A 24,921-nucleotide genomic window follows, 5' to 3' on the forward strand; every position below is an offset into this window, starting at 1 on the left:
ATTTGTACTTCATTACTTCCCACCACTGCACATGATTTACAATTAAGGTTCTTTGACTCCGCTCTGTGATCTGGAGGCACAATACGACTGCTGCTCGCTTCGTCACACCCAACAGGCCGTTCCTTCAATATCTCAAAAATGAAGAAGTGTGGTGGAAGCTTGAAGTGCATTTCTGATGACCAACAAAGTTTTTGTACAAGTAGGATGAGATGTTTTTGATCTGCTCCTGTTGGTAAATCCTGTTGCATTTCAAATTAACTGATGCCACTTATGCTTGCGGATCTCTCTTGAATACACTGGCACATTATCATCAGGTAATATTACAAGCAACGGCCGCTCCTGTTGTGTTGAAGAGCTTTGTTTGTCCCTTCTTTAATGCTCAAAGATAATTACATGCTTGTCACCGCTGCCAAGATTAAACATTCCCCCAGATACGTTCGTTCGAGTCTCATTGTTAGAATCCTGTTACTTTGTGTATGTCGGGCACCCTTTGAAAGACTTTCTTTTTGTCCGTCTTTTCAACACCAGAAGTAGAACATCAATATCGTGGCAGACAACATTTAGTGGATCGTGTCGACTGGGGATTTGGTTTGTGCATACCGCAACCACAGTGAGCTTTCTATGCACAGGTAAGCCAGATGCTACCTGTCATCTGCATCCAATCAATTTAATCACTGACCTTTGCGGGTGCATGCTTGTTTGCATATCAAGGATGAGGATGCCAGACACTAACATGAGTGAATTCAATGAAGCACTTTTTCAACCATCCAACAACAAAAAAAGTGGAGAAAAAAAAAGACAGAACATCGAACACCTCTCACATTAAAATGAACAACTGAGACAAGTGTGATAAGAGGTGTTCTGAACATGTGTTTGCTTTGCCATACTGTGAAATGCGGGCTGATATAGTATCAGTTTGGCGCAGCTGTCACTTGAAACAAAAACTAAACCAAACAAACAAAAAAAAAAAAAGCAGGAGCCCCTACAGTTTCCACACACATCATGAATCATTTCTTCGTAGCTTTCAAGACAGTCCTTGACGATTTCTCAATGCATTATCGATAACACTTATCCTCGTTAGAGTCAATGATGAGCTGCAGGCTAACCCAGCTGAGTCAGAGCGAGAGGCAGGCTTACGCACTGGACTGGTTGCAACACAATCACAGAGCACATACAGTAGACACACAATCATTAACAGCAAACACATGGATGCCTCTTGACAATTTAGATCAGGGATTTACAACACACAGTTCCAGAACCGCACATGCAGCTCTTGATCCATCTGCCGTGGCTCTTCGTGACTTTGGAAAATAAATCATGAGAATTGAATTTAAATGAGTCACTTTGTTTTTCAAAAGTAATTCTAAATTGGATGATCGTGTTGACCTTGTAACAGTGGGCAAACAAACAGTGAATAAATCAGAGGAAAACAATGTTTCTGAAGAAAACAGAACATATCTATTAAAAACAAACAATGGTCGCGGCATCGGCACATAAAGGCATCAGTTGCCTTTATGTGCCGATGCTGTATACTGCGCTTCAGAAGCAAAAAGTGCATTCACCAAGGCAAAAATATCATTTAGTTGGCTTTTATTTTGCAAATATAGGTTTGACATTGTTGAGTGAAGTGCTTGTTTTTAATTCAAATTGACAAATGAGTGCACACTCTACACGTGATAAATGATTCATATGATGGTGCGATTTTTGGTTGGCTGCAGGCGAATAATTTCAGTTTGGCTTTAAGATCACGAATATGAGGAGGACTCAGACATAATGCGTATTTGATTTGAAAGTAAGCTTCATCCAAGCAAGAGTTCAACTTATTTTACCCCCAAATTGACCTAATCTCTCTCTCTCTCTCTCTCTTTCTCTCTCTCTCTCTCTCTCTCTCTATATATATATCCATCCATCCATTTTGTGATCCGCTTATCCTCCCAAGGGTCGCGGGGGTGGGGGTGTGCTGGAGCCTATCCCAGCCATCTTCGGGCAGTAGGCGGGGTACACCCTGAACTGGAATACCCGGAGAAAACCCACACAGGACCGGGGAGAACATGCAAACTCCATACAGGGAGGCCGGAGCTGGAATTGAAGCCGGTACCTCTACATTGTGATGTCGACGTGCTAGCCACTAGACCCCCCCTCAGCCTCCCCTCTCTCTATCTATCTATATATATATAGATAGAGATCATCTCACAGCTGCCGACTTTTTCGAAAAGAAAAGTCATCTAAGTTCAGTCATGTAAAGTATCCGAACAAACACAGTAACTAGATTTTTTTTAAGGTTGTGACCTGTATTGCATTTTTCCCGATATTTTAAGCTTATATTTTAAATAACAAAAGGACATTTTATATATATATATATCTATATATAATATATATAGATATATATATTATATATATATATTATATTTATATATTGATATTTGAAGCTTATATTTTAAATAACAAAAGGACATATATATATATATATATATATATATATATATATATATATATAAAATCTAAATTCAGTCATGCAAAGTATCTGAACAAACACAGTAACTAGATTTTTTTTAGGTTGTGACCTGTTTTGCATTTTCATATTTTTCATATACTATATATCTATATATATACAGTATATATATAGATATATAGTATATGAAAATAACAAAAGGACATTTATATATATATATATATATAATGCCCTTTATATATATATATATATATATATAAAATGTCCTTTTGTTATTTAAAATATAATACAATACAATACAATACAATACATGCTGATTTATATAGCGCTTTCACAACAGCGGCAGCTGTAACAAAGCGCTTTACAAAACAGTTATAAGCTTCAAATATACATACTATATATCTATATATATATATATATATATATATATATATAGTATATGAAAATATGAAAAATATGAAAATGCAAAACAGGTCACAACCTAAAAAAAAATCTAGTTACTGTGTTTGTTCGGATACTTTGCATGACTGAATTTAGACTTTTCTTTTCGAAAAAGTCATCAGCTGTGAGATGATGGGCAGCAGTGTCGGCAACCGAATTTCCAGAAACGAAATCCTCCACTTAATCCTCCACTTGCGACTCGAGCGTTGTTGTGGTTCGTAGTAGTGGGCCGTGTCTCTTTAAATAAATGCGGGTTACGTAGCGCCTTCATGAATGAAACCATGTGATCCAAACATCATTTGACGTCTCTCGCCTGTGCCAGACCGAAACAAGCGAGGAAGGAGTGGATAGAGCACACAGACGGTGCCACAAGGCGTCAAGCGAAGGAGAGGCGCCAGACGTTGCTCCGTCCTTCTCGCCCCGCAACCACTTGAGCACCTCCAACCGTCGGCCAACGCCGCGGCCATCGAAGGTCGGGGGCGGACGGACGGCGCCGGTCCGGTTTCCACTTCTGGTGAGTCAGCAGTCCAAAATCCCAACTTGAAATCTCCACAAAGTGCTGAATAAAAGTGGCCTTGTTTCGCTGAGTGCGCACGGCGTCGAGCTGTTGTTTTAAAAGCCACCCCGCCCCCGTAGAAGCGCTGAATCATCACGAGCCGGCTGGCCGCCCGCTCGTCGTCCAGTCGGGACCGAGCGAGCGGGTCTGAACGGTGATTCCACAATACGGACAAAGGGGGGAGCGCGATGTGCACGAGGTGACGGGCAACCTTGGAAAGAAGAAGCCATGTGTCGGAATGAGAGGGGCGAGCTAGGGCACGTTGACAGCAAAGGTCGGCGGAAGTGTCGCCTGTCTGCTCGCCATTAGGCGTGTGTCGCAGCCTCCAAGTGGGAAAGTCGGGGAATGTGCTAAGTAACGAGTCGGAAGACGGAGAGCGAGTAACTCGCCTCGCCTCGCCGACTGTCCCCGCGCGGAGGTGCTGAAAGCGGCTGCGTGGCCAGCGCTCGTTCGCAGGTACACGACATGCAGTCGCACACGCTCAGCTGTTTTGTATCCTACCCTCCTCCTGCTCGGTTTGACACTTTGAATTCAATCCGTGGCGGAAGCGAACGCAGTCTGTCGGCGATTAGCTTGAGAGAGCCATGGAGCGGCGCTCGCTGAATTGTGTCTGTGTGTGTGCGCGCGCCCGTGTTGTTTTGACATTTGCTTTGTGCCCCCCGACGGGCCTTTTCTCCCACCCGGAGGAATGTTGAACGAAACGCAGTGGCGACACCTCTCCTTGTCTCGTTCGGTTCGGTTCGCGCCTTCTGACACCGATTGGTGATTTAATGAAGGTTCGCGGAGAGGTACCGAGGAGCCATGGCAACATGGCACCGGCGGGAGGCGGGCGGACAAAGGTCTAAGCTAGGGGAAAGCGCTCGCCTTCGATTGGGGGGGGCTCGCAAACAAGTGCGCCCGCCCATCGCCGTGAGGACTGTGAGGCTTATTTGCGGCAAGCGACATTCAGAAGTATGAGTGATTTAATGTCGGTGTTTACCGACCTTTGTGGAGCCATTAAGGTGCATGTTTTACGTTTGATTTTTTTTTTTTGGGGGGGGGGCACGACTTGACTATCATGGGATGTGGTGATAGGGCTGACCTCATTATTTTTGGAGTAAATCAATTCAAATAGTGCGTGATTCTCAAAGTGTGGTAGTGGTCTCATACGTTATACGTGTTAAATCATGTTCAGTTATGTTTAACATTGAAGTACAATAAATTAGCATTCAATCTTGAAGATGTTTTTTTTTCAACATTTATTAAGATACCTTTTTTGAATTCACGTTTATGTGCACTACATTTCAATGTCGTCATTATTTCAGTGCAATTTTGTGCAATATTAATCCTCAAAATGTGCATCACGTTACAATGCCTAGCAATCGTATGAAATTCTTAATAGTAGTAACACTTGGGCCAAGCACGCCAAAGTCTTTTAATGTCCATGATAATGTTGCAGCTCTTGTTGGTGCTAATTCATTTTTGATGTTGTGTTTGGTGTAAAATGTTTCAGAACCACTGCATTAAGTGAAATAGTTTCCCACAAGCTTCCATGTGTAGCCGTGCCTGTCCTATTAAACATCATATGAAAAAGCTCACGTTACTGATGGGTTAGTGGTATCCTCCCGCTACTGTCAATTGGATTCAATTCCCACCCAGTGGTGGCGTGATGTGAGTGTGAATAATCGTCTGCCGCTATTCGTGTCCCGGGACTGCCTGATGACCAGTCCAGGTTGTAGTCTGCCTTTCTCTCAAAGTCATCTGGCATAGCTCTCTGTGACCCTGAAACGGATAACCATTCTTGGAAATGGATGGATGGCTAATGGAGTTCATTGACCCAGCCTGGCTAGTTATACACTGTATCTAAATGAAGAATGAAATAACTAGAAATATAAAGCGATTATCTCTTGGTTGTTGCAAGCGGAGGCACTCTCCTCCTCATTGCCTTATTATTCCATTACCTGCTGACTGGTTGCAACCTATGCGCATTGCAACTCAAGAGTAATAGGGAAGCTCTGTGGACCCAAGAAAACTGAAACTTCACCCCCTAATGATTCCAAATCAGCAGCTTTAGTTCGAGTCAGCACTCTGCGGAGTGTATCAAAAGTATGTAGTAAGCAAGTTGGCAAGTACTGTAATAGAGGGTCATAATGATGAAATAGTTGCATCAGTATTGGATAGAAAAGCCCCCCCCCCCCCCCCCCAACTCACTCATACACACAACGCACAGGCGCACACGCACAAACTAGGGGCTAAGCTTTTTATACTTGGTATCAGTATTTAATCAGTGCTTGAAGTGCATTTCTCTGTCAAGTACTTTCCCCATCCTTCCCTGGTGTTCACAGTAATTGAACGCTGACCAATGCTTATGTGTGCAACTTTGCTGATGGTGGCGGAGCGGCGGCAAAGGCGCGTGGAGCAAGGGGGATGAAGGAAGAATGAGAGATAGGATTTGCGAAGAGATTGAGAACAAGGACCTTTTTGTCTTCAAGGCATTCCCCTGAAAATGCTGAGGCAAAGCAAATGCTCCCTCGCTTGACAGATGGCGTTTTCACTTGTTACTTACCACAGCGAGTTTCTTTGACTTGTGCGCTTGCTCCGGTGTGTGGGTGTGTTTGTGTGTGTGTGTGTGTGCGCGAGGGTGAACAGAGTAAGCAGGAAATGCACTTAGATACTAAGTGACTTTGTGTGTAAGAGACATCTACAAACTGACCATGGGGCCTGGACCAAAATGTGATTTTAAGGACCTGTATTTTGGCTAATTCTATTCAGTACTAATTATTCATAGACCTACGATAAAGTTATTGTAGCGGTGTTGAGGACTGGGGCTGAATTACATAATTGAGAGAAAGTGAGATACTAATTACTGTATATCATTAAGCCTACTAGCATCATGGTTATTTACCCTGAGTCTCATCTGGTTTATTATTAATTTGGGTTTTAAAAAAACCTGCCAGAGCCGTGGATATTTTGTCTCAGATGAGCAAAATAAATGCGGGGAAAAAAATGATATTACATAGATAAACACAATAAAATAACAGTTGAAAACATTGAATAGAGTAAACTACGGACCCATGTTCCACTTTGAGAAATAAGTTTTGTTTCAGGTTGTGAGGTCATCAGCATACTTTTTCTTTAGGATTACTGGTGCACTTCTGTGGTGGAGGTGCTACCTACCCCCCCCCCCCAAAAAAAAAAAGAAAAACGCACACAAATAGCAAAAGCAAAACACATCTCATGGGCTGAAGCCCAACTATGAATTACAAAGCTCACGTGACATGAGACACATGACAGTTGGTCCTCGGTTTGTTTTTGTGTGATCACAGCCTCAAAAGTTGTGATTCCACTTTTGTTGCCTCTTCAGGCAAGGCCAGAGCAAGCGCACTGATTGTTTTGAATGTTAAAAATGAAGGTCATTGTTTTTGTCTTCAGATGGTCCAAGTATGTATTTTTACGATATTAACAAATTGGGCGGCCCGGTAGTCCAGTGGTTAGCACGTCGGCTTCACAGTGCAGTGGTACCGGGTTCGATTCCAGCTCCGGCCTCCCTGTGTGGAGTTTGCATGTTCTCCCCGGGCCTGCGTGGGTTTTCTCCGGGTGCTCCAGTTTCCTCCCACATTCCAAAAACATGCGTGGCAGCCTGATTGAACACTCTGAATTGTCCCTAGGTGTGAGTGTGAGTGCGAATGGTTGTTCGTTTCTGTGTGCCCTGCAATTGGCTGGCAACCGATTCAGGGTGTCCCCCGCCTACTGCCCGAAGACAGCTGGTATAGGCTCCAGCACCCCCCGCGACCCTAGTGAGGATCAAGCGGCTCGGAAGATGAATGAATGAATGAATGAATTAACAAATTTATAGCATTTTGAATTTTTTTTTTGTCAAAAGTGAATGGAAATCAACCATGTGGAAACAAGTGTTGCCATGTTTATGACACAGTTTGGGAACGAACTGAATAATTCGAGAGGTCTAGAAAGCAACACTTGAAGAACAGTAACAAGTTCAATAATCCGACAGAGACGTGGCATTTTGGCAGTCTGATTTGGCTAACATGATGACCAGATGGCAGCAGGTGGGCACGCTGGAGGGAAGGCCCTCCTCTGCCACCTGCTGACGATACGCACAGAACAGGATCATGACAGTTTGTACGTCATGTCTGCCCTGCTGAAATAGTACAAACCAATGGATTTCACGGTAACTGTGTGGAGAGGAAACTACTTCATACCTTTTAATAGGATTCTCGCACCTCAAAAGTGTGGCACATGTATTAGGTGTTTGATGGGAAACCAAGCTGTGTATTTACTGTTGATCGCTAGGAACAAACCGGAACAAACATAGAAATGAATGTGACTCTTCGGTCATGGAAATATTGGCCAGCATTTGACTTCCCTTCACTTTCTTTACATTTCTCATCTTATATGTTCTTTTTCTTCTTGCTGATATGGAGCTGCAACAATGTTTGTTTTAAAATATTTTTTTTTTTCAGTTTTGATCCGTCCGCTCTCCTGTATTCCAGGAAAAAAGTAGTGGGACAAAGTAGATCGAGTATATCGCAGAGTCGCCAGAATAAATTTCTCCGAACGTCGTGTTCACCTTCGATGAGTGCATTGGCCAATTTTAATGGTTGCATGTGTGTGTTGGGGATCCTTATTTATTTATTTTGCTTCTATAGGCTCGATTTCGGAAAGGTCTACTGTGAGTGAAGTGGAAACAAAAGAAGAAGAATGTAAGACAGAAGAAGCACAGGGAGTATGTGAGGGGGAAGCAGTTGGGCAGATCAATAGTTGAGTGTTTTTTTTTTTCCCTCCTCAGTGGTAATGATGAAATATGGTGTAAGCAGATCTCGTGCATAATCATCTCTAGGCTCCACGGAATTCTTTTTTAAATCAGTGTATGTTGCTTCTGCTTACTGCGTGTGTTAAATTCGCCCAAACTCCAAAGTGTCTAAAGGTGTTTACCTCCCTGAAGAGACAACAATGTTTGAGGGGGGGGAAAAAAAAGTCAAATTCAACATGAACTAAAGCGAATTGGAAAATGGAATGGTGGTTTAGTTTGAGTTTATGACACTCGTTTTCGTGATCCAGCCGTCAGTGCTGAAATGATTGTGGCCGATTCAAGCACCGACAGGACAAAGCAGCTCGTATTTATCAGTAATTACACGATTTATGCCCTCTGCCTCTAATGTTTCCCTTCCAAGGGCTCCAGCGCTCACTCTAGATAGAGCTCTTTGATGAGATGACACCTTGTTCGCACACTAAAGTGCTCAAAACCACATTGTGAGTTTGTTTTTCGTGCCATGTTGAAGTCTTAGGAATGGCGCGCAGCATTTGAGATGCAAGGTGTTGGTCACCAGAGAATCTGGATGAGCGGTTTTCTTCCAGTTGCATCATCTTGCGCATTTCTGACTGCAGTGTGACGATACCAGAATTGCCGTTGGAATTCATGAACCGTACTGATTTGGAAACGTGTGGACACACACGGTATCGAGTTTAGCGGGTGAAGAAAAGATAAACACGCGCATCACATGAAGCATCATCGTCTTTACGTTTCCCAGTAGGTCCTGCGGGTTTTGTGGGAAGCAGATATAAGCTTGCACCAAAACACATTCTTAATTGTTGCAAAGACATTTTGGATTTTGTGGTTCGTAAATGTTGTTGCATCTTGTTGGATGGGAATACATGTGAATAGCTCATTTTGGCATTGACATCTCTTGGTGTCACTTGTTTCAAAAACAAATAAATAAATAAATAAATAAATAAATAAATAAATACTGTACAATGGCTGATCCAGCCAAGGCCCAATTGCAAAACAAAAGTAAGGAGATGCAAAGTTTTGTGCATAGTTTACCTTAGCAGCTACCTTCTGTGGAAAACGGTCTTATTATAAGCAACAAATATAATTGGTCAACTTGTACCGTTCTCTGCTAGTATCATCTTAACAATTATGATGTAATTGAACTTAATGGGCGACACACACCAAACTTCACATGCCTAATCATTAAAATGACTCAAATCAAGTATTTCTTATTATATAGTACAGTAATCGATTTGAGTAGAGCAGCGTAGTGAAATAATGGTCCATATGTGCCTTGCAATTGACTGGCAACCAGTCCAGTATCCCCGCCACAATAAGAGAAAAGTGATATAGAAATTGGATGGGCGCCGGATTTTTTATTTATTTTATTTTTATTTTTTTTGTAATCCATTGCGACATGCAAAGGACTTCACTAGAACCATAGCTTCTCGATGACCATGAAGCTCAGGGCTCTCAAGGCCAGCTACAAACTCGACGCTCGTGTGTATGCTTTCTGAAATGAGCGTGTGCTCTATTTCAGAACCGTGTGCACACTTGTCAACAGAGAGCACAGAGTGACAGATGCACTTCACATCTCTACTGGGAATTCTGTTCTAAAGCAGTGTAATAATAGGATGTCATAATTGCACAAATGAGTGCGCGCATAAGCTTACCCGACTTCATGCAATCTGAGTAGGCAGTTTTTGATTTTATTGTCACAAGCCAGCATCCTTTAACTTGCTGTATGCAAGAAGAATGGACAACATACATATAGCTTACTATATGGAGCAAGGAGAAAATATTACATTTGTCCTTGGAATCCCAAAAGAGTGACAATTGGGATCGGCAGAATACTCTACTGTTCTCCATGCAGTATACCTTTTGGGCTAAGATTGTGAAATGTTATTGTCAGATTTCTGGTGATGTTACTGCATTGCTGTAGTGAATTGTTTTTGTTTGGATGCACATAATCGTGGACGAATGGCACCTGACATGGTTTTACTTGTGGCCTCTCTATTTGTACAATACTAAATGAGAACCAGGATGCCCCCCCCACCCCCCACAACAAAAAATAAATAAATAAAAAAACTGCAGAGCCAGGGCTCAACAGTCTGACGATGCAATTTTTTTTGCTTGTGTTGGGGAAAAAAAAGTCATCACACTCCGACTTACTACCTGCAATGGGAAAAAACGTGTTGACGCCAGGACTTTTCCCTCACTTTTAATAACTCACTGTGCACAATCATTGGCTTATACACACATCTTCCACATGTAGATAACCCAGTTTAAAGTCTCGAGGAACCGATTCTTCCGAGATTTCTGGACATTCACTGGCTAGCAGAATACAGACCTGTCCCAAAACCAGACAATCCAAATGTGTCCCGTTTACGCTTGAGGTGTGAGGCAATAATGTACCACTCTTGTCCTGTAGGTTGGCCGTAATGCCGATGACAGCGTGAGAAAACATTTGCCACACACAGCAATGCGTTGACTTGCGACTGAAAACCTGTCCAGGGTGAACCCTGCTTCTCGCTCAAAGTTGTCTTGGTTAAGCTCCAGCTCACCGGTGACCCTAATGAGGACAAGGGGCAGAGAACACGAATGGATGCAGCTTATGTAGAATTTACGTAATCCTCCTCACGTACAATTCAAGTAATTCACTTACTATCTAATTTAATACCAAACTCACTGAGGTCACGTTAGAGGCAACCATGTTTGGTTAGTCTGGACAGCTTAAACACATAAATTAGTGCCCAACTAAGGCATGGACCTTCTCGCCAACGTTCTTTGTGCTAGTCATTGTTGATAAACTGTATGCCACCTTACATACAAGATAAGAAGGACTTGAAATGTGCCACAAAAAGCCAGAAAAGTTGCATTTAATGCAATGTTGTCACAAAGTGCTAGCTAAAATTTGCTGACGCATGAATGCAATTAGCACACTGTCAATTCAATCATAAGCTAGGTGGAGATATAATGTGCACTTGTTACTGTCACAGATTTTAACTAAGGGGCAGCTCGGTGATCTAGTGGTTAACACATCAGCCTTCCCAGATTCCCAAAACACGCTTGTTTGGTTCATTTAAGACTAAATCAAGGGTGTCAGACTTGTTTTCATGGCGGGCCACTTCACAGTTTTTAGCTATACTTCAGGGATTTGGTACGTAACTTGGTTTAAGACTATTGCCTCACATTTGATACAGTAAAGGGGAAAAATGCAAAACAAACAAGAACATTTTAAAAATGTGTCTAGTATGAAACATCATTTTAAATATAGTTGATCTAATTTTGAGGACATTTACAAGATAGACAAGTCCAGCAGCGCAACAATGTAAAAACTGTAATCATGGCAATTGTTATTGCTTTGACTCCATCTGAAGAGCTAAAGTGCCTGATGTCGCGTTTGAACCACAAGGAGCCATGGCTCTTCAGAAGCTGAGCAGCACTGTGTTTGCTTATGGACTGGAGCGTGTGTCTAGCGCACAAGCCACCGGTCTTATTCCTTCCGGGCTCTAGACTGCCATGAATAGCATTTCGCCCCTAAATTTTGAGACGACACAAGTACATTTTTCTCACCAAACACGCCCCCAAGGCCAAGATTTTGACTCAGCGGCCAAGAAAATGCTTTCTGCTTGTCTTGCCAGTACCAATCACCTGCCTCCTGAGAGCCACAGCCCAAAAAGGCCCAATAGGGCTCCTTGAATTTGATCGCATGCCTCATTGGGTGTTCACCAACAGTTTTGGGTATCGCTGCCATAACAGCCCCTGACTATCTTACAAGCTCGCCTCAACATTGAAGGCAAGGAATATGGCCCGCTCTAACTCGATTGGCCCTTTTTTCATGCCCAGAGCAAGTCGAGCACAAAGTGCGGTCTAATTATGCACATCGGTGGAGTCTTTTGGTATTTTCAGAGATGTGAAGAAAATGGTTTGTGATGATATGGGAGTGAACAGAGCAGGCTTGTTTCCCAGCAATGGAAGCGTCCCTCGTCGTTCCCTTTAAATTCAATGTTACAAAGGGATGTAACTTGGCCCCTGGGCCCCTCCAACTGGTTTTTAGCCCATGCCAAGGGTTTAGCCCAACCTTTTTGGGCTGTGCTCGGGACGCATGGGTGTAGAGAAGACCAATCCACCAGGCGCTCGCCAGTGAACCTGGCTGCAGGGATGGCCCTGGTGACCCGCATCGCAGCAAGGCAAACCGAAGTCCTCATTGTGGCTTTTTCTGGTTCTTCCTCTTGGACCTTTTTGCCCTTGGTGTCCCTGCCAGGGGCATAAAAACCCCATACAACAGCGCCAAGGTTCAATTAGACACTCTAAATACTCGACCATGAGTGACAGCTCCGGGCGGAGGACAAATGCTGTAGTAAACAGACTGATGGATAATTTTGATCTAAATTTTGACCGACACTGGCGGCCCGGTAGTCCAGTGGTTAGCACGTGGGCTTCACAGTGCAGAGGTACCGGGTTCGATTCCAGCTCCGGCCTCCCTGTGTGGAGTTTGCATGTTCTGCCCGGGCCTGCGTGGGTTTTCTCCGGGTGCTCCGGTTTCCTCCCACATTCCAAAAATATGCATGGCAGGCTGATTGAACACTCTGAATTGTCCCTCGGTGTGAGTGTGAGCGTGGATGGTTGTTCGTCTACGTGTGCCCTGCGATTGGCTGGCAACCGATTCAGGGTGTCCCCCGCCTACTGCCCGGAGTCAGCTGGGATAGGCTCCAGCACCCCCCGCGACCCTAGTGAGGATCAAGCGGTACGGAAGATGAATGAATGAATAACTGTCAGTTATTTGATATTTCTTTTGTTATTAATACAACGTTGACCATAATATGTTGTTTCTCTGTTCCCAACTTCATTTCGAGGTGGCAGTCGTTTGAGAACATCACTCTAATAAGCAAATTGTTCAATGAATATTTGACAGAATGGGACGTTTGAACTGAAATCAAGCTTCAAGCGAGCTTTCAAACAAAATTGTAGGTTTTTTTGTTGTCCGTTTACTTTGTCTTCCTAATCTCGTCATTGATGGGACAAGAGTCTTCTTTGTCCCCATATGTTCTCCATGGCTTCCGCTCCTCTCCCCAGTTCATCACGCTTATTTCACACTCTGCACACACGTTCTAACACATGCGGAGAAAGTGTACTCCTTTGTATTCGCCTCCTCGGTCTTGCCATGATCTCTGTGGTGAGGCCACTCACTCTCTCACAGGTTGCCATTATCACCGATACGATTCCGAAGTCTCAATTAGCCTCCTGACAGAGCTCAACGTTAATTATTTACCAACACTCGCTGCCCGCATACTGCTGATCAATGACGGCCAAGTTTTGCTTCCTCTTTTCATCGGCAAGGTGAGCTGTAGGAATTGTAATTGTGTCCTACTCCACTAACTGTTGTCGCCTGCTTTCAGTGATGGCCGGGTCACCTCGCCGGCAGAGTTAAACATGTTGTTATGCTGGGATTACTCACTAAATATAGACTTGCCGCTGCATTACTCTAACAAGCTATTCTTAATCATTCTCGTTGTTGACTTGTTTGTGCTTGCGTGCATCCACGCGCACGCACACGCCCTCGGGTTTATTCGTGTATGTGTGTGTGTGTGTGGGCGGGGACACAAACACCAGCTGAAAGTCGCTTTCTAAGAAATTCCTCTCTGTGTTGTTATTGGTCTGGCGCAAAAGGTTTTTCTCAAAGAAGATTAATTAGGCTGCCGTCTGAGGAAGATAGGCACGCGCGCACATGCACACACACACACACACACACACACGTATACACACATTTACTGTACAAACACAGATACGGTGCTTTCAGTCTGCACTACATGAAAAGTGTTTCATCTTCGTCCGTTTAGCAAGAAAACTGGTTCACCCGGTCCAGGACTATGTGTGGATGTGTGGATCAGATGGTTAGCAGTTGTTTCGTTGCATTGGATCAGCTTCAGAACTTTTCTAATTGGAGCTTTTAGCCATGGTCGTTGCTGAGCTCAGTTCTTTTCTACCCGACCCCAATACCGCCCCGCCCCCAGCACCCCCCACCGCCCGCCCTCACTGGTGTTCTCTCTATCCTCCCTCCACCCACCTCCATGCCCAACAGCTAAGCTCTTACAAATGTGTTGAGGATGCATTTTCACCCAAACACCCTCCCACCCACTCTTCCTCCTCCTCTCCTCCCTTGCTGTCCCATCCCTCCATCTCCACCTATGTCCCCCCCCCACCCCCCACCCCCACCGCCCGCTCAAGTTCTTTTCTGTCTCCCTTGTCATTTGCACCCCCCCAGCCCGTCCTCTCTCCATACTCAGCATTTTCCTCAGCTGTGGGTGTGATGTCTCTGCTGTAGTGCTAATCAGCTCTGGAGACGTCAGCATTCTTTCCGTCCTCCTCCTCCAGCATCACCTCCTCTCTTACCGCTTTTCTCCTCACGCTCATGGTCTTATCTCTGCTTGTGTTTTAGCCATCTCTACAGCATGTCATCTATGTGTGTGTGTGTGTGTGTGCTGTCTTTTAGCAGTAACCATAAGCAGGTCCGCTCTTGAGTCGTCAGCGTTCTTTCTGTGGCTACATAAAAATACAGCCTAGCACAGCAGAAAAGCTCTGTTGTAGCGAGAATGGTCGCGGCATTGACCACAGCACCGCAAGCACCCCACATGTACTTTGGGAAGGACGCCACTGGCAAGCTCGAGATGAATGGCGATACCTTTGCCCAGAAGGTGATCTCTAACCTGGGTGACTTACACAGGACCTTTGCTGTCCAAGACAGTTTTGTGCTGCGGGGCAGCTTTTTTTTTTTTTGTCAATAAAAATAGAGCTTCTTTTTTGTGTGCAGTACTTGTGATGGATATTTGCAAGGCTATGTATCTGTTATTTGCATTTCTACCCCAAGGGCTCTATTTTTGTAGACGGCAAACCTGCACCTGAGCCTAAAAACTGGCATATCTTGATTTTCCTGCAGGAGCGGGCCTCCTTTAGAGTGTGAATCTGGCAGACTGCGTTGCACATTGCTGGGTTTTCTGGTGAACTGAGGCCGTTTTCTTTTCCACTGCCCCGGCGTAAGTGTCAATGTGGTGGCTTAATGTACACTCAACTTGACACCGCTGGTCTAAGTTGCGGCGCAGGTGGTGTAATGCAGTGCTGTTTTTGTCAACAATGATGATAACAAAATGATTTAGTTAGTGCCCGTTTTTTAATGAGACGATGACGAGCTAAACATTGCTCTTTGATGACTAAAATATGACGTGACATGTGAGTTTTTTGTTGACGAGATAAGACTGGACGAGGCTAACTGTGGTCTGTCAGACATTAAAAATGCACGTCATATCATCCTATTGTGCATGTAATATGTCTCTTTAAAAAATATCAGCGATGCTGCTGCAACCTATCCTTTGGTCACGCTCACCACCTGACCCGCACGCAGGGCACATGCACACACTGGAACAACACAACACGTCTGGGGTCACATACACAGACACGCTTTCCATTGATGGACCATGGCGGCAGTGTCAACAAAAGGGCTTGGTGGTCGGAAACAAAGAAAAGAAATATGGAGATACTTTCTGTACAACCCAGCAGAAAGAACAATTGTAGATGGCATTAATGGTAAATGTGACCACAAACTAGAAGGAAAGAATACTCTTAATCTCAAGAGGCAGGTAAATCGCAGCTAGTCTTGTTAATTTGCTAGCATTCAATGTTTGTCGATAATCGGCTTGTGATGATTTTCATTGTAAGCTTCAAGTTTTCCACGTAATTCCTGGCGCAAATGGGCTAACTTCAGGCTTAAGTTATTTTGGTTGAGCTAACAACATGGCTAAAGCAATTCATTAGCTTGTTGTGTTTATAATCAAACATTAAAAGTAGATTAAGGCACATGTAGGAATTATATCGTAAGTAGGCTCTGAAATATTTTCTGCTATTTAGTTGGATGATAGGTTGAAATGTGTGAATTATTTCTTTTATATCACACAGGTGTCTCATGTTATTCTTAGATGCATTAATGGAATCAGGGTGTAAGCAGCAGTACAAGGTAAAACGGCAGCCCTCTAACTCAGATGGATACAATTTTTGCAGGTGGATTTTTCTGCTTAATTCCTTTTCCATGAACGCAATAGAACATCATGTTTAAACTAAGGGGGAGGCATAGAACAGAATTGTAAAGATAATGTTTGACTTGACTTTCCCTTTAATATATTTTTAAAATAACTCCCAAGGCACAGTTATTTTTCTATATTTGCTCTAATACAGTATCTTATATGACATCATGTCCCAGTTTAGCGCTGGGTGCGGCGCACTATAATTACCTTTCATAGAACATCTGATATCACCCTGTGCCATTGCAGACATCTTTACAACATACGCCACCTACAGACCGGAGATGGTATCTGTTAAGCTGGTGTTGGTTGCGATTACACAAAAAGCTGAAGTGGATTCCTTCCCTGTGAGATAAAAATGCCCATAAAACTAAGAGCAATATTTTTTCGACATGTAGTATACTTCAATAAATAATATTTTGTATTTAAAAATATGCTGTAGTTATGGAAAAAAATGCATCCTTTACACACATAAACACAAGCAAACGCTTTCCCCGAGACATCAAGTTCTCTGTGCAGTTAAGCAAATGCTTGCACCCAGTCGTATTTCCCATGTACGGCGTTCCCAGTACGGCGTGGTCCTCATTGCTGTGGCGATAGGGACCTTCCTGTGCTAATAGCTTCATGACATTCATGTATTTGTGTCCCACTTCTCATTTTATGTGGCTCATTCAATCACTGATGTCAAGACACAATATGGATAGTCAGCTTCCAGTTTCCTCGACGTTACTTGCATTGTGTTCAGCTTGAAATTCGACTGCATCTTTACGTTTGGGTATTGGTAGTGGAACGCGTGGATATTATTGTGCCCCCCCCCGAGCACGGTGGTGGGGGAATGTGTTGGCATGCTTTTTGTTTGTATCTAGATGGGGGTTATGGAGGTTGGGGGTTGGGCACGGGGGAAATAAACCTGTGCCTGGCAGTAAAAACGCCTCTTTTTTTTTTTTTTGCCTCTCTTGTTTTCACCACCCCCACCCCCAAAGGCACCCTGAGTCTTCATGTCTTTGATCCATCTATTGTGTGATTATGATGATGATGATGCACCTCCAGCTGCGGCAGCGTACAATGCATCCGAGCATCGCTGCAAGTACAATTCCAGAGAGCAACCGATATATCATAAATGATGCCTTTCTCAAACACACTCATTCTCAGTTTTGATTGACCGTCACGGAGAGACATGATATTTCTTTAGTGTTGTGGTTGTACTTTGCTGTGTTGTACAGCTTGAGTTTATCCTCCTGAGTGTGTGTTCAATATTTTGCCTCTTTCAGGTAGTTTCATGAGGTAACCAAAACATTAGAATATTTCTATCAGTGGTCATAATATTGGTGGCAGGTGTATGTGTTGGAAAGAGTTAAAACTACGATGGGCGTAAGTAATGGTGGCAGCGGCAGCGCAGTTGTGGTTTCTGTGTCGTTAATATGTGCTGGCTATATTACGTATGCGCTTACAATGTACATTTTCTCTGTTCTACTGCTATTTTTAACGATTGGAGCTGCAGCATCCTCGCAGACCCATGAGGTGCGCTGTGGGGGAAGTAAACTGCTCGTTGTTTCCAGGCCAAATTTCTAACGATAATGATTTATAGAAATAAATGACACGCGTGACACTTTTAGGACACCCAAAAAAACTTATCTGCAAGATTTCCAATCATTTTTTTTCAAGCTTTACTCAAAACCTGCAGCTGTGTTGATGACACTACCACATGTTTGGTAGTGTTGTGTGCACTGGATTGTGTTGATAAAAACAGCAAAAGGCGGACCTCTAGAAAGTGACGGAAGCGAGATGAAATTTGCGCGGCATGGGAGGAGAGAGTGAGGCGAGGAATCTGCTGAGTCATCGTGACTAGTCTCATGATGATCGCTTAGGTCAGAGCAGCAACAAGAGACACTTTTTAAACACACACACACACACACACATAGAGGTCTGAGAGATGAGAGACAGACTTGCACAGCCCAACACAAAGCATCCCCTTGTGGAAATGTGCACCCGGTGGACTGATGTCATCTTTTGCACTCCTGTGTTGAGTTCTATCTCCAGCCCTTTGTTTTTTGTTTCCACGTTTAAGCAACTGCATGTAAACCACACACATGCATCATGTGTTTGTTTCTGCCGTTCGATATTTGTCTTCCCGTCAAGTGGAGCTCCGCTCTCTCGCGTGCTGCTAAAGACGTGCGTGTACGTAATGTGTATGAAAGTATAAAAGGCTGAAACAGTTGGCTTTCCCCTGGAGTCCTTCCCACAAATTCTATCACTTCCTCTTCTCTCAGTTGACTTGTTAGCGATTGGCCTGAAGCCAACCAATAACGCTTCAACTTGACAAAAGCAGTGGGCACTATCACTGTAACGATCAAGAAACAGGAAGTCAGGGAAATTCTAAGAAATATTGTGTGTCACTTTCACTCATACAACCTGATATTGACGTGCAACGTTTGACATTCAAGCAACAGTCCTCGAGAGAATACAATAGGATTTGGTTTGTCTGTGCTTGACCTGGTGGGTAGTGATCCACAAGTAACAACACTTACTGGTGAAAATTATGAAGGTCTTTAGATCAGGCTCTTGCTTTTATGAAAGGTGGATAACTGATGATGTTTTTTTTGCATTTGTGCAGGTCTGTTCAGAAGAACAAGGCTCCTGGGGCATGACGACGACAAACAAAGGAAATAAAGCCTTAAAGGTGAGGGAGCACATCCACCAAGTGGTCCAGTTTAGGCAGGTTCTGCACCGTACGGCTTGAATCCAGTAAACCCCGATTCGGCCGGAATTTATAGAACATTGCTGAGCGTTGAGGCAACATGGCAATAGCCATAAATAATATGACATCATTGCACAGCAGCTGGGGTCCTCCTTGGCTTCATCTTCTCTTCATTACATGACATGAATATCCAGTAAAACGCACGTTGCGGCACAACGTGCAACACAAGGAATGCTCGCAACTCTAAATTCAGACTACGCTGTATACCAGCGATGTTCAAACTATGGCCCGAGCCAATTTTTCAGTGGCCTGCGGCATTAAAAAAAGGACACTTAACACGGCCCACAAGGCTTGTTGAAATAAAAGATGGAGGAGGTGGAGAGTGTCCAAAAAATAGGTGCCGCCTCTTCTAATAAATTGATTCACATACTGTGCAGTTTTCTAGATATGCAAAGATACAAAGGAACTGCTTTATTCATCACTAAAATAATACTACAAATTCACCACAAAAGATTGGGGAATCAAGATAATTCAATTTTAGAAGGTCCGATTTATGGACATATCAGTTGAATCACCCTCAAAGAATGCTGTAAAAATGGTCGGCTCGCTGCAGTTTGATTTTGTTTTGGTTCTGAATGTGGAATTGAATTGAATTCTGAATTCTGAATGACATTCGGCCACTTTTCATTGCAGGTGTGGATCTAGTCTAGTGGGGACGGGGCCGCGGGGCACCCCAAAAATCTTGGACAATCCCAATTTGCCATTGCCATTTTTAAACAGAAAGCTGTTATGTCAGAATGTAATGAATAAATGTAATTATTAATTAATAAATGTAATTATTAATTATAAATGTAATTATTTATTAATGTAATGAATAAAGTGGCCTCCTTACATTTTTCTGAATGCAGCCCTCAAATGACAAAGTTTGGACACCCCTGCTGCATACTTTAAGAATAAATATATAAATCACCCCAAAAACTAGGATGTCACAGGGGCTGCAAAAGACGAGCCGCGATATGCACGCGGCTCCAAGTAGCCCGCTCACTTTGTTGCATTTGACTGACAGAGCTGTATTTGATTTGATTCCTTCTTACTTGATGAAGGTGAAGCGAGAGCCAGGGGAGAATGGCACCAGCTTGACAGATGACGAGCTGGTGACCATGTCAGTGCGGGAGCTTAACCAGCATCTCCGGGGGCTCACCAAGGAGGAGATCCTGCAACTGAAGCAGCGGCGGCGCACCCTGAAGAATCGGGGCTACGCCGCCAGCTGTCGGGTGAAGAGAGTTACCCAGAAGGAAGAGCTGGAGAAGCAAAAGGCCCAGCTGCAACAGGAAGTGGACAAACTGGCCAATGAGAACGCTTCCATGCGCCTGGAGCTGGACGCTCTCAGGTCCAAGTACGAGGCCTTACAGACCTTTGCCAGGACTGTGGCAAGAAGCCCCAACGTGGGGGTCGGAGTCAGGGCTGGAGGGGGAGGAGGAGGGGTGGCGTCATCAGTCATTGGTCCACTCATACCCGGGAAGGCGGCAACGGCGACGAGCGTCATTACAATAGTCAAGTCCAAAACAGATGCGCGGTCTTGAGGGAGGTTTTCGATTGACAAAGGTGTGTCAGGATGGAATTCAGCTGCGTCCAAGAATTTCTTCTTCTCTGCTTGCCACGCCTCCTTCATTGCCTCAGTGGCCTGTGTCACTACACTGACTTGACACAGGTCACGAGCGCAGTCAAGGGCGAGACGGAAGCCGAGTATTTGGTCAGTACTTGCTAACAAAAGGATCTGACAATTTGAAGTTGATCACCCAAATGAGCTGTTGTAGTCGTGAGGACCCGATGTTTCCACCATTCCGTGGCTAAACAAACAGAAGGTAATGGCACATTTCTGTGATGGATGGAGAGACGGAATCATCTGATAGATCATCCATCTCATACGACCTGCAAGTTTAATTGGCTGCAGATGAGTCCCATCTAGCTGCAACTTTTTCACATCAGTCCAACGGAATCTAGATCTGAAAGGCAATTGTGTTACCTGTATTTTTACTGTTTTGTACCGTGTCGTCATTCACATGAGGTTCAAACTGTATTCTCTGTGTGTGAATTGTTAAATATCAGGAATTCTGTGAAATTCGTGATTGCATTGGTATTTGTTCTGTTTGGTCAGTTGTCTTTAGGTTTTTTTTTTTTTTTGACAGTCCTCTCATTCATATTTGCCCTTCCCTTTTGTTCAGTTCCTGTTGGCTTCTACTTCTACACCGGTAGCCAGCAGACGACGGACTTTAAAACCTAGTGGAAACATAAATATAATAGAAGGGAAAACTAAATGTGAAAAAAAAAAATGTTGACACATCTTCTGTATGATTCTCTCCAAGTAGAGTATACATTTGAAAACGTTTGGAAGGGCAAGTGCCTTGCATCCGCTAATTGAAATGTTTGGAGAAGAAGAAAAGCTGAAGCGTATAATTATTATGTTATAATAATTGGGCCGTACCTGTGATCAATGGGATAAACTGTCGTCTGGATGTCTATGACAAAATTAACGCTGCATCGTTCTATGAGCTTGTAGTAGCCACTAGTAATAATAATAGTAGTAATAATACAATTGATGTGATTTTGCACTTACATGTGCTGTATCTACAAATTTATTTCATTGATTTATTTCACTAATTTGAATAGTTTTTTTATTTTTTTAGAAAGATACCTACATGAAACCGGTGAACAGTATAGTCTCCATCTCAGAGTAGTTTAACCAATAACTGATATGATTATTTCTCTCTCTCTGTCTCTCCCTCTCTCTCTCTCTCTCTTTTTTTAATGTGCATCCACTTTAATGGGGCGTCACTGACACGAGCTTTACAAAAAAAAAGTCATCTTACGTGGTGTTCTCTTAAAAAAAGGGGGAAAAAAAGAATTAATCATTGTCCATGTACGGTAGTGTCTCCAATTTTATAAAGACAATTAGCTTTGCATTGTTTGTATTGACCTGTGACAAATAAGGTAACAAAATCAGTTTGATATACAGTATCTATTTTGCAATTGTACCAAAAGTGGCTTAACTACTGAATAGCTTTGTTCTTTCTCTAGTGACTAGGCACGTGTGTGTAGCCGTGAACTACTGTGTGGTGTGTTGCGATGGGGAAACTATACTGTGTAACTTTCACTGTATTTGATGGGTACAACTTTGATCCTTGTTTGATTCCAGGGCGAGTGATGATGACACAGCTGGTAACCGTGCTTGTTATATAGCGTGCCCAGGCCCATCTCAACATGTTATAGCATCTGGCCATAATCTGCCCTTTTGGTTTTTATGAAGCTCTTTTTATTTTTTATTTATTTATTTATTCCGCCGCTCTATGTCCGCCTTATGTTCTGCTCTCGTTAGTGCAGACAGTGACCAATCTCTGTGTGCAAGGTTGACATGCTTCAAAGTAAGACAGATGCAAAGCCATTTTCTTCTACTGTCGGTATTTTTAATCTTATGTTTGATGTTTCTTTTATTCAGTCTTCCATTTATAAGGAGTCAGTTAACACCTTGTTTACCACACACACACGTGGTTCCCACCCTCCAACACTCGTTACACTTAATAACTGTAACTTTAAAAAAATGCGACATGAAGAATAAATACAGAGCTGCAGGCTGCGTTCATAAATAAATGTGTGAGTGGAGTATGCTCTGAAAGCAGCAGGAAAGGACAACGGAACGTTGTCTAATGACTATGTACAATCTTATTATTTTTTCAAAATGGTTTACCTTAACCGGAATCATGCTTCAGATTGTATCCAAAGGTCCTGGTGGATGAATGCACCTTTTAAATCCTCGTTGTTGTCGTGCAAAGTGCTTTACACAGCAACAACAAGGATTTTTTAAAAAAGCTGTAAAAGAAATTTCCCCGAAAAAAAAAATGTGGACATTTTTTGACTGGTCTGATTTAGAATGAAGAAAAATAGAGAGAAAACCTGCAAAATTGTGAGGCTAGATTGCAATCGATGAATTTATGGTCATAAATGAAAATCTGCGATCGAGTGAATACGCAATAAGTGAACTGCAAAGTAGCGAGGGAACATTGTATTCATTTGGAACCAAATAAGGCCCAGAACATAAACACACGTTTCGTAACCTTTATAAGTTGTTGTTGTTTTTTTCTGAATGTATTGTTTCCTAGTAATTGTGTGGGTTTCCCCCCCCTGTCTCGAGCCTCCTATTAAATGCCTTCATTCTGTTTTTGACCGTTGTGTTTGATATGGTGTCCTCGGTTCTGTTTTGAAAAAAGGAGGACAATGCTTTGCTGAAACTGTCAATGGCAAACACACTGTCTCAACCTTCAGGATAAAAACCATACATTGTGAGTGTAACAGTGTCAAGATGGTGTTTAGTTGTCTTTTAATATGCAAACTGTGTAAGGCATAAGTAGAACTCCTGTCACACAGGAGCTGTACTGCTATTGTGGCTTGTGTCAAATTGTTCAGGTTCAGTGTGATGTGGCAAGGTTAAAGACTTTATATTCACAGTGTTTAGCAATATGTGACTGGGTATCAAATGTTTTTGCCGTTTATTTGTTTCTCTCTGGATTATGTGTTGTGACTTGCCAGCATATCGTTGTATTACTAATGTGCATAGACAGGAAAAATCCACTATTTTTCTATCCATTTTAGTTTGAAAGACGGCGCTTCTTGTCGCTGTGTTTTTCCTCCTGTGTGAAGCTGTGCGCTTGGTCTCGAATGTAGTTCACCTAAACATTAAGTCAGCTGAAAACGGTCACCTTTAGTCATTATCAAACAGGGTTTCTGTAACACATTTTATGAGCTTTGCATGTTTTACTGCTTCCTGTGCAGACGTTTTACCTGACTAATGAAAAGAGGTTTCATTATCAGATCAAACGGCCACTGCTGAATCATATTCATAAATATCTTATGACACAGAAAAATAGATAATAGTGACCAATATGATAACAGTGAGCAATTTTCATGCGTTACGGACTGAATGAACTGTGGCATCGTTGAAAACATCTGATGAATGCTTACCAAAAACCTCTTATCATTCTGCCGGGGCCAATTGGTGTCACACACTTATTTCCCTGTGTAGTCAATCACACATCCAAACGAAAAGGCCTTTTTCACCCACCCTCAAAGCTGATCAATGAGAGTGAAAGAACCAAACATTCCTTTGATCGTTTGTTTGGTGTGTCTATCAATCCTAATGTTTGTTTTGCTTCTGTTGGCCGTGCACTGGCATCAATCCATGTCTCCATATTTTTTGCAGTTCTTTTTCATCCCATCGTTGAGTGTTTGCCCTTCAAACTATGCCTATCTAATGGTGATCATTTGGTCAAATTATACATCAAAGCTGGGATATTTTTGTGTCTGAAAGTAAATAATGGTCGATATAAAGTTATAGAGAAGTAGTGAGTTTGTTTGACTATGATGCAGCTTGTTCAGAAAAGGTCTGGTAATAAGAAATTGTGTTTTGTACTACAGTATTTCTGTATGGGGTGTAATAAATTATACTGTTCTTTCTATGGGAAAATACTGAAAATGTGACAGTCTTTGTAAGTATTTATCTTCAACTAAATTATTGTTTTGTTTTGTAGATACATAAGTGATGATGGCAAGGTATTGGTAATTATGGAATTAATTGTTTCATCATCCGTCTAATGTTCTTTTAATGTATTGATGTATATACTGTATGTTTGTCAATAAACAGTTTACTTTATTTTCTATATGACCAATAAACTTGGTTTAAAATAAAGGTTTGAACTCTCTTCGAATCGTTATTGCAGCAGAGTAAAATTAAATATTTTTCCAATTCGATTTGCTAAACAATTTTGACGCCATATAGCCCCGCCCCTCCCACTGTCATTCCTTAAAAAAAAAATTAAAAGCAAAGGACCAAAGGAAACACTTCAGATGAAAGAGCAAAGGCGCATTTGGAGTGCCGGC

The 24,921-nt window shown here is 42.7% G+C and overlaps 1 protein-coding gene across 9 annotated transcripts; it reads left to right on the top strand.

Moving 5' to 3' along the window:
- The first annotated feature begins 502 nt into the window (after positions 1 to 502).
- On the top strand, positions 503 to 24,694 carry mafgb (v-maf avian musculoaponeurotic fibrosarcoma oncogene homolog Gb). 9 transcript variants are annotated; one of them, XM_052083386.1, is made up of 5 exons: positions 503 to 629; positions 3,216 to 3,407; positions 8,096 to 8,206; positions 18,907 to 18,972; positions 20,094 to 24,694. In XM_052083386.1, exons 4-5 carry the CDS (start codon positions 18,937 to 18,939, stop codon positions 20,571 to 20,573), a joined length of 516 nt encoding a protein of 171 aa, XP_051939346.1. In that variant the 5' UTR covers positions 503 to 629; positions 3,216 to 3,407; positions 8,096 to 8,206; positions 18,907 to 18,936; the 3' UTR covers positions 20,574 to 24,694. The 9 variants fall into 9 exon arrangements, with proteins under 9 accessions (XP_051939346.1, XP_051939342.1, XP_051939343.1 ...); XM_052083382.1 differs by lacking the exon at positions 8,096 to 8,206 and having other exon boundaries at positions 505 to 629; XM_052083388.1 differs by lacking the exons at positions 503 to 629; positions 3,216 to 3,407 and adding an exon at positions 3,458 to 3,905.
- Positions 24,695 to 24,921: the final 227 nt, after the last annotated feature.

Source organism: Hippocampus zosterae, chromosome 13 (assembly GCF_025434085.1).
Source record: "Hippocampus zosterae strain Florida chromosome 13, ASM2543408v3, whole genome shotgun sequence".
Lineage (NCBI taxonomy): Eukaryota > Metazoa > Chordata > Actinopteri > Syngnathiformes > Syngnathidae > Hippocampus > Hippocampus zosterae.